The 12,860-nt window shown below is 44.2% G+C and overlaps 5 protein-coding genes across 6 annotated transcripts; 2 read left to right on the top strand and 3 right to left on the bottom strand.

Moving 5' to 3' along the window:
• Positions 1-526: 526 nt before the first annotated feature.
• Positions 527-2,447, top strand: LOC117578151 (uncharacterized). Its single transcript, XM_034263369.2, has 3 exons — positions 527-881; positions 992-1,702; positions 1,803-2,447. Exons 2-3 carry the CDS (start codon positions 1,310-1,312, stop codon positions 2,334-2,336), a joined length of 927 nt encoding a protein of 308 aa, XP_034119260.1. The 5' UTR covers positions 527-881; positions 992-1,309; the 3' UTR covers positions 2,337-2,447.
• Positions 2,367-3,867, bottom strand: LOC117578150 (translation initiation factor eIF-2B subunit beta). Its single transcript, XM_034263368.2, has 5 exons — positions 3,690-3,867; positions 3,546-3,632; positions 3,024-3,480; positions 2,576-2,961; positions 2,367-2,509 (listed from the first exon to the last, which is right to left on the bottom strand). Exons 1-5 carry the CDS (start codon positions 3,743-3,745, stop codon positions 2,437-2,439), a joined length of 1,059 nt encoding a protein of 352 aa, XP_034119259.1. The 5' UTR covers positions 3,746-3,867; the 3' UTR covers positions 2,367-2,436.
• A 115-nt stretch (positions 3,868-3,982) lies between these two features.
• On the top strand, positions 3,983-7,230 carry LOC117578148 (UDP-N-acetylglucosamine transporter). Of its 2 annotated transcripts, XM_034263367.2 has the most exons (4): positions 3,983-4,227; positions 4,685-4,702; positions 4,776-4,895; positions 6,130-7,230. In XM_034263367.2, exons 2-4 carry the CDS (start codon positions 4,690-4,692, stop codon positions 7,086-7,088), a joined length of 1,092 nt encoding a protein of 363 aa, XP_034119258.1. In that variant the 5' UTR covers positions 3,983-4,227; positions 4,685-4,689; the 3' UTR covers positions 7,089-7,230. The 2 variants fall into 2 exon arrangements, with proteins under 2 accessions (XP_034119258.1, XP_034119257.1); XM_034263366.2 differs by lacking the exon at positions 3,983-4,227 and having other exon boundaries at positions 4,578-4,702.
• A 439-nt stretch (positions 7,231-7,669) lies between these two features.
• LOC117578147 (putative uncharacterized protein DDB_G0277255) lies at positions 7,670-9,719 on the bottom strand. Its single transcript, XM_034263364.2, has 3 exons — positions 9,400-9,719; positions 8,936-9,329; positions 7,670-8,863 (listed from the first exon to the last, which is right to left on the bottom strand). The coding sequence occupies exons 1-3, from the start codon at positions 9,601-9,603 to the stop codon at positions 7,920-7,922; spliced, it is 1,542 nt and encodes a 513-aa protein (XP_034119255.1). The 5' UTR covers positions 9,604-9,719; the 3' UTR covers positions 7,670-7,919.
• Positions 9,720-9,941: 222 nt separating this feature from the next.
• Positions 9,942-12,315, bottom strand: LOC117577189 (protein RFT1 homolog). The gene is made up of 4 exons (XM_034262212.2): positions 12,120-12,315; positions 11,742-11,956; positions 10,410-11,682; positions 9,942-10,334 (listed from the first exon to the last, which is right to left on the bottom strand). The coding sequence occupies exons 1-4, from the start codon at positions 12,177-12,179 to the stop codon at positions 10,197-10,199; spliced, it is 1,686 nt and encodes a 561-aa protein (XP_034118103.1). The 5' UTR covers positions 12,180-12,315; the 3' UTR covers positions 9,942-10,196.
• Between the last annotated feature and the right edge of the window lie 545 nt (positions 12,316-12,860).

The raw sequence follows: 12,860 nt of genomic DNA on the forward strand, positions 1-12,860 counted from the left end.
GCGGCTTACTTGCTTTACTTTAGTTCACCCTCACAAAAATGGAACAAAAAAAAAACTGTGCAAATTTCTATTTATAACTTTGCCTTGTGCAAATTCATTGTTGCAGCTTCAAAATTTGATTGATTGCCGCGGATTATCGCGTTTATCGATCATCGTTATCGTAAACGTTATTTTGCATGCATGACAAAAAGCTGATTGGCATTTAACGGCTTGTTGGGCTTTCAACAAATTATGATATTATAATCAAATGACAAAAACAAATTAGCACATTCAAGGCCACATAATAGCCAAATCATCGCCTAAATCTCAAATTGACAATACTTATTGTCAACTGAAGTGCTAATCATAAATCTTTGCTATCACACAAGAGACAATTTTTTTTACAACGTAGGCTTTTTCCGTATAAAAGTAAACAATGCGTAACAAGCATACACACACACAGACACACACACATACACGTGTTTACACTGGGTGCAGGTGGACAAACGATTACGGTTGAGATAACACCGAGCAGCTACATATATAACTATTATTATTTATTGTATACCTAATGAATGCTCAATGAAATTCGTTTGTTTACCATTCACAAGTGCAACAGCTGCATTTCACAGGCATCCGGCAACGCCAGCGAAAGCTTAACGGTAAACGTATCAATGCCAATCAGCCATCAGCAAACGTTTTATGACGGTCTGGCAACGCGCAGACTTCTTGGCGGCGAATTTAAGTTGTGGTGAGAAGCAATAAACAAATGAAACTTGGACTGCAATTAAACGCAAAAAAAAACGAGGAAGCAACGCGTGTTCTGACACGATTGTAGCAGGTGCACGTCGGGTTTCGCATCAGCAGCAGTTACTCATCATCATCTATCTATCTTATCAGTGGTTAGTAGTCGCACTTAGCTAACTAACTAGTTAAACCCTTCTATATATAATTTGTTTTTTTTTTTATTTTTCTCTTTTTATATGCACATACAATATAACCCATTGGGAAGCGTTTCAATGTGACGTTGAAGGTTAAACGGGCGTCTCGACACTGTGGCTTTTTGCTAATTGGACTGCGCGCGCAGCGAGCAACGCGACAGCAAAACTGGAGGCGTTGGAGCAACAACAGCAACAACAACGAGCAGCATCCACCATCACCATCACCACCACCGCCACCTTGGAACGTATCTAGGCAATAAACAGTCATAATAATCGGGCAGCGGGCTCAACGCTGTGCTCGGCCACACACATAAATTCAGTCTTAACGCTGAGCGCGAACAAGTGAACAACATCATCATCCATAACCATTCCGACACAGAGTTCAAATCATGGCACCGCGGCATATTTTGGAACTAAGCGTCGAGGAGCAGCGCAAATTTATCGACTCCTTCGACATGATGATCAGCGATTGTGATGGTGTCGTTTGGCTTCTTGTCGGCTGGATACCCGGCACTGGGGAGGCCATCAATGCACTCAAGGATGCCGGCAAAGCGGTCAAATTTGTGTCCAACAATAGCTTTCGCACCGATGATCAATATATGGAGAAATTTAATACAATTGGCGCTCGCAATGTGCAGCACGATGACATTGTGCATCCGGTGAAAAGTATTGTACGCTATTTGCATACGCTTGGCAAAGGCAAAAAGCAGCGTGTCTATTCCCTCATGTCACTGGAGGCCAATGAAACGTTGCGTAAGCATGGCATCGAATACGAGTCACTGGTGAGTGTGAGTGTGGGGCAACTCCCCCGCCACGCAACGAATCAATGAAGCATTCATTAATCGTTCCTCCAACTCCTGTTTCTAAATTTAACTGCCACAGCAAATCAAGGAACATTTAACATCGGCGACGCTCGTCGATTATCTGGCTATTGACAAGCCGGTGGATGCGGTGCTCTTCGACATACATCTGGACATGTCGTACGTGGAATTGGCCAAAGCCATTCGTCATTTGCAGCAAAATGAGAATTGCCATTTGATTGCCGGAGGCAGTGATGTGATTATGCCACTGGCGGATAATCTAAATGTGGCTGGTTTCTACGATTTCTTGCAGCATGTGAAACGCTACACAAACCGCGAGGCCACATATTTGGGCAAACCATCGCCCATTCTGGGCGAGATGTTGAAGAGCATGTACAATATTACGCAGCCCGAGCGTTGCATCTTTGTCGGGGATATGCTGGTGCAGGATGTGCAATTTGGCAAATCGTGTGGCTTTCAATCGTTGCTTGTACTCTCCGGCAGCCTGACCATCGATGATATGCATGCAGCACCGCCGGAAGCGCAGCCCGATTATTATGCTGATAGTCTGGCGGACTTGACGCAGCTGTTAAAGAACGTGCAAAACAAATCGTAAAGTGTCTGTCGCCCAATCACTTTATTTCATGTTGATGTTGGCTGTTGTTTTGCTTGTTGTCCAGTTGCATTCAAAAATAAAATATATATATACATAACCACTACAGTTCCAGATCCTCGGGATGATACAGTTCGGTGAGCAGTCGATAAACATAAGAGGGAGCATGACCGCCGCTAAAAACAAAAAAAAAAACAAGAATGATTTGCGAATTTGTTAAGTAAATAGAAATGTTCACGTACGTGTTGGATATGAAAAGCGTGACCAATTCGGGTGGCACATAGTCGAACTTGGGACTGTAGACCTTGGCATCGCGTGCCGGCAACGAGTCATAGTTAATCACATCCTCGGCACAACCCACCATATTGAAGGCATCCTGCTCACACAGATGCAACGGCGACAACTTGTACATGGGAGCGAGCACAATGACGGGCACCGAATAATGCTTGGCTGCCAGGGCGACAGTGTAGGCGCCACATGCGGCACGCAGTCCGCCGTTGGCCAGCACACTGTGGGTACCAATGATGACCTTGTTGACGCGCGACATCATCGCAAAGATGGCTGCATCCGGTATGGCAATAATCTCAACATTCTTTTCGTTTGCCAGCGTGGCAGCCAGATTGTGACCCTGCACATAAGATTAGTCATGGGATTAGCATAGATTATAAGATGTATTAAGTTTGCACTTACGCGACAAGCGGGCGCACATTCCGCCACAATAATAGTCAGGAATTGTCGCTTTTTGATGGCGCGCTTCAGGAAATTCTCTACGCTACGCGAATGTCCCAGCGTCAGTATGATTTCCGACGAGTGTATGTGCTCTTCGGCCTGAACGCTTATGTTCTCAGAGCTTGTCTCCAGCTCCGTTTCCACCTCCTGCAGATGATCGAGCAGCGCCTCGCGCAATCCCTGCTGTGGAATCGAGTAATCAACACTCACGCTATTCTCGCTGGTCTGTGTGACAAGTTTGTGCAGCGACAGCGATGCTTGCGAATCGTCGGCAAAGTGTTGCACCTTCGCCTGCAGCAAATCGAACTCTTCGCGTGTCAATTTCAGTATGCGACGTGCAATATTTGACGTCACCGTTTCCTGTGGCAATGCGGCCTGCATAATACGCGACTGTGCGCGGACAATTTGCATGAGGGCGCTGCAAAGTGGATGGAAAGATGTAAAGACTTGCGCGCCGCAACAGGTTGTTTATTTAGAACTTACTCAGCACTTTGCCAGCTCTTGCTCATGATTATGTACTTGAAGATGTCCAGCGTTTTGTTTGTAATGCTATACGAGCCTTCCACCAAACTGCAATTAGCATTAAAATTAATGAAATTCTTCATGTTGTGCTCTTGGCATGCTTACCCCATTTTGATGGCATGTATTAACTGTGTCACCTCCTTCAACGGCTGTTCGCGCATTTTTATAGCTTCTAACGTAAAAGCGGGTATAATAACGAAATAATTTGCCTAAACTTAGCAAACGAACAACGTTGCTGGTAACCAAAACAAAATGTAATCATCAATAATCGATGCTTATGCGAAGTAGTCAGTAATCGGTACTTGAAATCACAGCACTGCTACTCGATGATAATGTCTAAGTTGCAGTTATCGGTTATCGATAGTCGGCAAGCAAGCCCATATTGTTGGCCACAATATAATAATAGAAAGCAATAACAACAAAGCAGAGTTCCGACGCACACACACAAACACACGCGCGCTCACTGTGGACAAAATGACCTAAAAGCTTGTTTACGTGTCCGCCACAGCCAAAAAAAAAGAAAAACAAGAAAGTAAAAAGGAAGAAGAAAAACGCGCAACAGCAGCAGACACCGCAAAGCGCGTCGTCGTCGTTGTCGCGTTTAATAATTGTGCAAGCAATTGTTTATCTGTCCAAAAAACAGGTGTTTGTATTTATTTCAATTCAATATACTTATTTTAATTCTGCCGGCTACACAAGTGCAACAAGAAAACGAAGAAAAAAAGCAAAGAAACAATGCAAACAATTTTTTTTTTGTATTTTTATGCATGTTTATTCGGTTACACGTCCACAACAAATTGTGCAGCATACAGAAAATACGTTAAGCGCATTTAAATAATGCACAGAATGCTGCACATTGCGGACGTGTTAAAATACTTCGATTATTTTGTTGGTAGTAAAATAGTTATTTTATTTTTTACTGTTATCGAGAGCCGGTTGTGTTCAGTATAGCTTTCAAAAATAACAAAAATTGAAAGGTCACTAACAACTCTTCATTTGCATTTCATGTTCTGACCACTTAACGTCACGTCGCCGTCGTTGTCGCTCGTCTTCTTCAACACCAAACCAACAAAACCAACATCTTAATCATCACATGGCAGTCAAAATGAATATACACGGTAAGTGAGGCGAATGCGATTAGTGCTTCCTCTTCAAATTACAATTACGGCAATAATCGGTGTTTATCTCTAGTGAACGCGAATACTCTGAAGTACATCAGCTTGCTAACGTTAACGCTACAAAATGCCATTTTGGGACTCAGCATGCGTTATGCTCGCACACGACCCGGCGACATCTTCCTCAGCTCCACAGGTGAGAGAGTGAACGTGAGATTGCCGCTGCATCCAAGAGGATGCACAGCTGACACACACATAAACACACACAGCTGATACACAACACATACACACTCGAATATACTCCACTGCTTGATACTCTCGCTAGCCAAACAAAACAATTTAGTGTGACCAAAGCATAGAGAAATGCGCTTCCTTTCTTCCTTTCAATGAAATTGTTCCCTGCCCTGTGCTTTTTTTAATGCTGTTCGATCCTCTCCAAATCTGCAAATTTAAATTAGCTTGTGTGACCGAAGGAAAACGAGAAATGCGCTTAAATGTATATAGATGCAAATATAAAAAATTATATTGTATCCATGTAAGTTTTTAGTACTCAAATTCATTAATAACTCTATCAGTTAATGTCTAAAAAGTTTCTGTAAGTTTAGCAACTATTTGGGTTTATTTAATGTTTATCAGTGGCCTTCAAATTCAAGATTAACTAGAAATTAGATAATTCTTTTTTCGCAATTCTAATTCGTAGTGGCTTTGCTTTTTCGTTAACTCGCTTATTTTGTTGAGATAAAGATTTTCTTAAGAAATATAAAATATTAAAATAGCATTTAATTGCGAAGTGTAGCCAAATATTATGGTAATATATGGTAATACTTGATTTGAGATAAAGTCTATATTAAATTGTAAGTGCAGTTATTCCAAATTTGGGTACAGATTAGCAGATTATAACAGACTCACTTTTCTTTTAGTAGACTTTAAAATGTTATACTTGGAAACCTCGCTTAACGGCCACAACGTAGTTTGAGTGTGGCCATTAAGCAAGGAATGTATGCCGATAAGTGAAAACGACGTAAACCGAAGCAGCCATTAAGCGAGTTATGGCTGTAGTTTAAACTGATTATATTTCCCCATTTTTGTAGGAGACACTCAATTATAACAAGCTTGTCAGCAGGCCCTGCCTACCGGGTATAATTAGCTAATTATAATAACAAGGCAGCAAATAGAGTCGCAACGGCAACAGAAACAGCAACCAGCGACAGCAACAGCAACAGCAAACTGTCCCAAGCTGATAAGCAAAATATGTATGTTGCTTGTATTTGCTTCCTGCATGCGGGTGCGTGTTTCTGTTTTCGAGTGATTTATCATCGCTTTACGCTAAAGTGTATTTCCATGTTATCAACAAATTATTTCCGCTTTTTTCCCACTGACTCTCTTTCTCACCCACTATCTCACTCTCTATCTATCTATGTATGTTGCAGCTGTGCTGATGGCCGAGTTCGCCAAGCTGATCACCTGCCTTGTGCTTGTGTTCAACGAGGAGGGCAAGGATGCCCAGAAATTTGTGCGCTCTCTGCATAGGACAATCGTGGCCAATCCACTTGATACGCTGAAGGTGTGCGTGCCATCGCTCGTCTACATTGTGCAGAACAATCTGCTGTATGTGTCCGCCTCGCATCTGGATGCAGCCACCTATCAGGTGACATATCAGCTGAAGATCCTCACTACTGCCATGTTTGCGGTGGTCATACTCCGACGACGTCTCTTCAACACCCAATGGGGAGCACTTGTCCTTCTCGTGCTGGGCATTGTGCTTGTCCAGCTGGCGCAAACGGATGCGCCAAGTGCGAGCGGTTCCAGTTTGCCGGCGGCGACCACAACGTTGCCCACATTGACCAACAGCCAGTTGCCCACACAGAATCGCATGCTCGGCTTGTGGGCGGCATTGGGCGCCTGCTTTTTGTCCGGTTTTGCGGGCATCTATTTCGAGAAGATCTTGAAGGGCGCCGAGATCTCTGTGTGGATGCGTAATGTGCAGCTGAGTCTGTTGAGCATTCCATTCGGACTGATCACCTGCTTTGTGAACGATGGCAGTCGCATCTATAACATGGGCTTCTTTCACGGCTACGATGTGTTCGTCTGGTATCTGGTGCTGTTGCAGGCGGGCGGCGGTCTCATTGTCGCTGTCGTCGTCAAATATGCGGACAATATACTTAAGGGTTTCGCCACATCCCTGGCCATCATCATCTCGTGCATTGCGTCCATCTACATTTTCAATTTCCATCTGACACTGCAGTTCAGTGCCGGAGCCATGCTGGTGATTGCCTCAATCTTCCTCTATGGCTACGATCCGGCTGCGGCGGCCAAGGCGAAGGCAACGACGACGACGATTCATCCGAATCCCAACAGCGATATGGAGAAACTGTTGCCGCGTGTCTGAGGCCGACGTTCACCACATTTACCACCACATTCACATTGACCATTGACCATCGAATCAATTCTCTTTGCAAACTGCGTTTTGCCAACAGTATTGTCATTTTTGAATTTTTAGTTCTTGCTGCAATTTCTTATTCCTACATTTATTTATCCTGTTTATTTATCGTGGGCTCGTTTTTCATTTTTATTTATATCGTAGTCACATACTCGTATTATTTTGATTTTGATTTTGTTTTTGGGGCCCGTGTGATGAACGCGTCTGTGTACTTTAACAATTTGATATTCAATCGTGGAATTGCATTCCAGAAACCAAAACAATACAAAAAATACAAAAACAGAAAAAAGAAATAAGAAATCCTAATACTTAAGCTCCCACAAACTCAACATTTATCGAATTGCAATATTGCTGCTCCGGCTACACCACACATTAATGTATTTAAAATAATATTTAAAACAACATTTATACATTTTATATATATAGTTCATATATACATATGTATATTGCCAGCGCCAGCACACAAACTAAATGTACGTCATTGTGTTTATATTTTGATTATTAAACATATAAGTGAGACCAAGTAAAAGTGTTTTGTCTTTTTTCATTTTATTTGTAAATGGTATCTATGATATATAATTTTATATATATGTAAAGTATATATATATCTAGTTGTCGTACTCCTATGCTTGGAGTATATGGCGACACTTAAAACTAATCTCAAAGCTAATTTCTACGAAAAAAAAAGTGAGAAACGAAAACTTTGAAACAAGCGAATACAAGAAATTTGTAGAATTAATGAAATAAACTAGGCAAGATTGCGCATCTCTGAGTTCGTCGCTATTCCACCCAACCGAGCGTGACATCATCGAGCGACGTCTGCAGGCTGAGCACCAGCTGATAGATGCGCAATGATGGCCCCAGCTTGAGACCAAAGCGATCGATGATATCCTGACGCGTCAGCACCATCAATGCGGCGCCATCGATCTCCTGGCTCTTGAATATGTTCGACTCCTGCGGATAATACTTCTCCACATAGCTGACCACTTGATCCACGTTCCAGCTCTGGACAATTGGCTGCTGCGGCTCATCCTCAGTGAGATCAGTGACTGCTTCACCATTTTGTCGCTCAGTTGGCACCGTTTCATCTGACAGATCAATGGCTGCAACTGTGGCAGCAATAGCTGTTGATGGCGATGCGGATTCTGCGGCTACCAGTGCGTGTGGTGATGTTGGCGCTGGACTCTTTGACGTTGCTACCACTTGCATAGCATCATTTTGTTGATGCTCCATTTCGTCGTCTAGCATTAGCTCTGACTGTTGCTCCAGCTGACTGCCATTCTGATGCTGTTGGAGCTCTTGTTCCTCCGACTGCGTCTTGGCTAATGCAATTTTCTTGGCATTCGGTGGCCCTGGATCTGGGGTGGCACGCTTTTTGCGTCCCGCTTTCGATTTGCGCGGCAACTGCGGGGGCAGAGGCGGCGATAACGACGATGCCGTTCGTTGCCCGGTGGCAACGTCTTCGTTGTCCTGGACATTGTAGGTGGGATCACAGCTATTGCATTTCCAGCTGACATCGCTTAGCTTGCTCGCCGCGAGACTTGGCCAATGGCAATCCAAGTGATAAACATTTGCACACACACAGCACATAAGCATCTGTTGCTGTTGCGGATCCTGCAACTTGGCATTGCTGCAGACGCGGCACCGGCGACACTTGTCACACTTGAAACGTTTGCGTGCATTGGTCAGGATCTCGAAAGCAATCGGCAGGCAATTAAAGTGCCCTACAATAAAATCAAGAGGTATAAGAGCAAATTCTTGATGGAAGAGTAGAGTAGGCAGAGTGTTTGACTTACATTTGAGGGCGCATGTTTTGCAGGCGAGGAAATTGCTTTTGTAGCCAGAGCCGCGTTTAGGTTCGCTTTTCGAGCACTTGCTGCAGGTGTCGAAGTTGCGCAGCTGCTCGCCGCTAGGCGTGGAGTTGGCTGCCTCCAGAGATTCATCAATGTTGCCACTGTTGTTGGCTGGCGTTGTGTCTGCCGCAGCATTTGGCGGCGTTTGCACCTGAGTTTGTGGCTGCGACTGTTGAGCTGGAGACGTGGGCTGCTGAGTTGCTGCACTTGTTGGAGTTGTGGCAGTTGCAGCAACAGTTGCCGCTGCCCCTGCTGGACTCGCTGTTGCCGCCGGTAGTGAGGTGCGAGCAACGCGTGATATGTAATTATCGGAAGGATCGTAGACGAGCTTTGGTTTCTGTGCATCGCAATAGAACATCACTATTAGTTTATACACTTTACATATATTTCTTTTGTTGTTCACTCACCTTTACACGACCCGTTGTGCGCACGGTCCCTGCCGCAGCGCTCGTTGCATTGGCATCATTGGGATTACTGTTGTTACCGATTGAATTATTATTGCTATTTGTTGATGCATTACTGTTACTATTATTCAACTTGTTGACCGTCACATTACTACTGGTCAGCGACTGCTGCTCGTCCTTGGTCTCCTCGTCCTTGTTGCGTTTCATCTCGTTGCTGGCACACGAATGAATTTCGTTTTAATTATTTGTTTGTTTCTTGGCCTGCAGTACAATGCGCGCTCGCAGCTTGTTTAACGTGCATTCCGATAACTGCTCGATAATTCACCCGGTGCGATAACTCACGTGGTGATGGGTAAATACCAACGCGTGATTTATCGCACTCACGCACACTTATCGTTTGTGCGGTATGCGCGTCGCTAATTACCGCGAATCTTTAAAAATGTGTGCGCTACCTGGAAAAACACACACACGGCCGGGCCGGCACTTAAGCCGTTTATGGTCGTAACAACTGTTACCTCTACACCTTGGAAAAGCATTACGAAAACTCATGTTTCATTTCGTTGTCTTTTTATGCGTCATATAACAATTTTGTATGTGTGTGTGCGAAAAGCATTAAGATTAAACAAATACAATTAAAACTTAACTAGGAATTCATTTAGTTGCAATTAGCAAATACAGTTTGGCTTCAGGAAGAGAGATAGAGACAGATAGCGCTTCTGCAACATCAGCAACACAGGATCAACAAACTCTTTTTTTGTTTTTTAGCTATTTTTGTTTTTTTTTTTTTTTTGGTATTAGCCTCATTCAATTTTGATGCGACGCCCATACTTCCAGGCCAACTGCATCAGATCACGATGTGCCAGCGCCCAGGCGAAGAGGCACAGTACGCCCATGGCCACGCCCACACCAAGATGTGTGGCAAATACAGCGTGCTGATACTGTAACAGAGAAAGCAAAACGAATTTATATTATAGAGTCATAAAACAACAGATGGCTCGATCCGGCAAACTTACCCAATAACAGATGACGCCGGCCAGCATCAGAGTGCCACCAAAGAGTTTACCTGGCCACAGACCCTGCAGCGGATTAAGCGACAATGGCTGATACTGCTGCCGTATGTACCACGTGCTATAGACAATGCGGCCGAGCATATTGATGCAGTTGGCAAAGATGAAACCGACGGGACCAAAGATGCCCGTCAATATGTAGGAGAGCACAAGGAAACTGATTGAGAATATGGCCATCAGGTAGTTGTACTTGTCAATGTCGCGGCTGGTGTTCGTGGCAAACATGTAACCCTCGCTAATGCCATTCACCGACAGCAGGTAAATGGCCAGACAATGCCACTGGAGCAAACGTTGGGGCAATCCGCCGGCAACGAAATCCTCGCCACCATACAGCAGCAGCAATGTGTGCGAATAGTTCTGTCCGAAGGTGAACGCCAACAAGCCAATGGAGCTAACACCCAGCAGCAGATTGTGGAGTACACTGCTCGCCTGACGCACACGCTCCACCGGCTGCTTCTGCAGTCGCGTGTCACGCGTCAGCGTTTGTGTGAAATAGAAGTAGGCGCTATCCTCGATGGGACGGAATATGAAACGGGCGGCCATGCTGCCCAGATTGTTGACCACATCGTAGGTGGCCTGTTCGCCAAAGGAGAGCACTGGCGACACGCTCATCACATACTTCTCGCCCTCGGTTAGAATTTGCTTGAGCACGCCCTGCTTCACAAAGCTCAACGTTAGCGTTTGCAGCTCACGATTGAAGAAGCCGGCGTTGTCGTTGTCGCTCTTCATGATGCCCGGCAGCAGCTCGGACAATTTGGTAAATGGAAAATCATCCATGTGCTCGAACAGCGAACGTTCCCAGGAGTTTAGCTCCTGCGTCGCTTTGCTTTTGCGTGCCTCGCGTTGCGTTTTGTGCTCGTTGAAACGTCGTATGTAGTAGTAGAAGAATCCATATTGACCCAGCACAATCGTCAAAGCGCTGGCCAACTGGGCAATGGCAAAAGCTGTAATAGCAGCACTGCGATCACCGGTGACGATCCACAGAAAGATGACCGAACGTACCAGAATGTGCAGTGTGTTGAGCACAATCTTGAGCTTGACAAAGCAAAAGACCTGGGCCACAAATACGGCGGATTCGGCGAGCAGTTCGAGCACACACGACAATGCCACCGCATAGCAGGCGAACTCGTATTGTGCGGCATAGGGAGCATCCACGGCCGAGAGCCAGTGCAGCCAGATGTGTAGACAAGGCACACAGAGAGCAGCACAAATGGGAACACTAGTGAGTGTGAGTGTAAATGAATGTGGCTAAAAGGATTTAACTATTGTTGCACTTACGTAAGCCACATTTGATTGATCAGCTGCGACCACGAGCATTTGTCGCGCTGCTGCGAGTTGGCGCTCAACGCCGCCCGATTGATGGCCTCGCGGGACAAGAAGAGCAGCGTACTCTCGAGCAGCAGCAGCCGCACATTCATAATCCCTAGCACTTCGCGACCCACATTGCGTACTATGTAGGCATTAATGCCGAACGTTAGGATGCGGCACAGTATCTGTAATAAAACAACAGCACATTAATTTATAAAACAATGAATGACTCATGACTCATCATCAACGCAATTTCTATTTTGAATCGATCAGCAGCAGCAGCAGCAGCAGTAGATCAGGATTAATGGGGAAACATTTTGTGTTCTGGGGTCGTTCTCTCTTTCTTACCTGAAAGATGATACTGAAGCCAGCGCCAAGCAGGCTGCTCTGCAGCACATTGCGCCCCATTTAGCTGTTGCTGTTGATTTAGTCAACATAAATTGCCCACCATCGTGGGCATAGATAGCGAGTAGTAGAAGCGTAGAAAATCAAATCAAGTGCCAACAAAACAACAAACCAATAATAACAACAACAAATTAAGAGCCCAGTTAGAGATGCACACTTTGCGATGTCCCCACTATCGATTTTGTCAACATCGATTTTTTGCGCTGCATCGATTTGCAATAAATTGATATAAATTGTTTCGCTTGTTTACTTTTTTAGCAAATTGATTTCAAACTGAAACCATTTTTGTTATTAATAAATTTACTTATTCATGTTTGTTTTCAATATGATAATTAAGGCAGATGACACAAATTATGGCATTTATAATAATTAGTCGAAATCAAATTGCAAAAGCGACAATTTTATGCCGCAAAATATAGCAAGAGCAAGCTGGCGCAACTTTTGAAATATGTTATTCTTGTCTTTTTTTTAAAGAATCTTTACTATACAATACAATAATAATGGAGATTATCCAACAAGAGGATTTTCGGTAATCCAAATTGTTGCTTATAAGAATCAAATGCAATCCACTTGGCCAAGTTGAAATAATTCTAATACAAAAAATGTACTCGATATATTGCTTAACAATAATCGATATGTCCGGTAATCGTTAGGATACCAATCGTCAGCTGACAGCCGACAGTG

The sequence above is a fragment of the Drosophila albomicans genome, chromosome X (assembly GCF_009650485.2).
Source record: "Drosophila albomicans strain 15112-1751.03 chromosome X, ASM965048v2, whole genome shotgun sequence".
Lineage (NCBI taxonomy): Eukaryota > Metazoa > Arthropoda > Insecta > Diptera > Drosophilidae > Drosophila > Drosophila albomicans.

Excerpts from the sequence above, each read along its gene's own strand:
- LOC117578151 (XM_034263369.2), top strand. The coding sequence starts at position 1,310 with ATGGCACCGCGGCATATTTTGGAACTAAGCGTCGAGGAGCAGCGCAAA. Across the intron at positions 1,703-1,802 it reads GCATCGAATACGAGTCACTG|CAAATCAAGGAACATTTAAC; the intron begins GTGAGTGTGAGT and ends TAACTGCCACAG.
- LOC117578150 (XM_034263368.2), bottom strand. The coding sequence starts at position 3,745 with ATGCGCGAACAGCCGTTGAAGGAGGTGACACAGTTAATACATGCCATC. Across the intron at positions 3,633-3,689 it reads ATACATGCCATCAAAATGGG|TTTGGTGGAAGGCTCGTATA; the intron begins GTAAGCATGCCA and ends TGCTAATTGCAG. Across the intron at positions 2,962-3,023 it reads AATGTGCGCCCGCTTGTCGC|GGTCACAATCTGGCTGCCAC; the intron begins GTAAGTGCAAAC and ends TCTTATGTGCAG.
- LOC117578148 (XM_034263366.2), top strand. The coding sequence starts at position 4,678 with ATGGCAGTCAAAATGAATATACACG. Across the intron at positions 4,703-4,775 it reads AGTCAAAATGAATATACACG|TGAACGCGAATACTCTGAAG; the intron begins GTAAGTGAGGCG and ends GTTTATCTCTAG. Across the intron at positions 4,896-6,129 it reads CATCTTCCTCAGCTCCACAG|CTGTGCTGATGGCCGAGTTC; the intron begins GTGAGAGAGTGA and ends TGTATGTTGCAG.
- LOC117578147 (XM_034263364.2), bottom strand. The coding sequence starts at position 9,603 with ATGAAACGCAACAAGGACGAGGAGACCAAGGACGAGCAGCAGTCGCTG. Across the intron at positions 9,330-9,399 it reads GCACAACGGGTCGTGTAAAG|AAACCAAAGCTCGTCTACGA; the intron begins GTGAGTGAACAA and ends TGCGATGCACAG. Across the intron at positions 8,864-8,935 it reads CAAAACATGCGCCCTCAAAT|GGCACTTTAATTGCCTGCCG; the intron begins GTAAGTCAAACA and ends ATTTTATTGTAG.
- LOC117577189 (XM_034262212.2), bottom strand. The coding sequence starts at position 12,179 with ATGGGGCGCAATGTGCTGCAGAGCAGCCTGCTTGGCGCTGGCTTCAGT. Across the intron at positions 11,957-12,119 it reads GCTTCAGTATCATCTTTCAG|ATACTGTGCCGCATCCTAAC; the intron begins GTAAGAAAGAGA and ends GTTTTATTACAG. Across the intron at positions 10,335-10,409 it reads CCGGCGTCATCTGTTATTGG|TATCAGCACGCTGTATTTGC; the intron begins GTAAGTTTGCCG and ends TCTCTGTTACAG.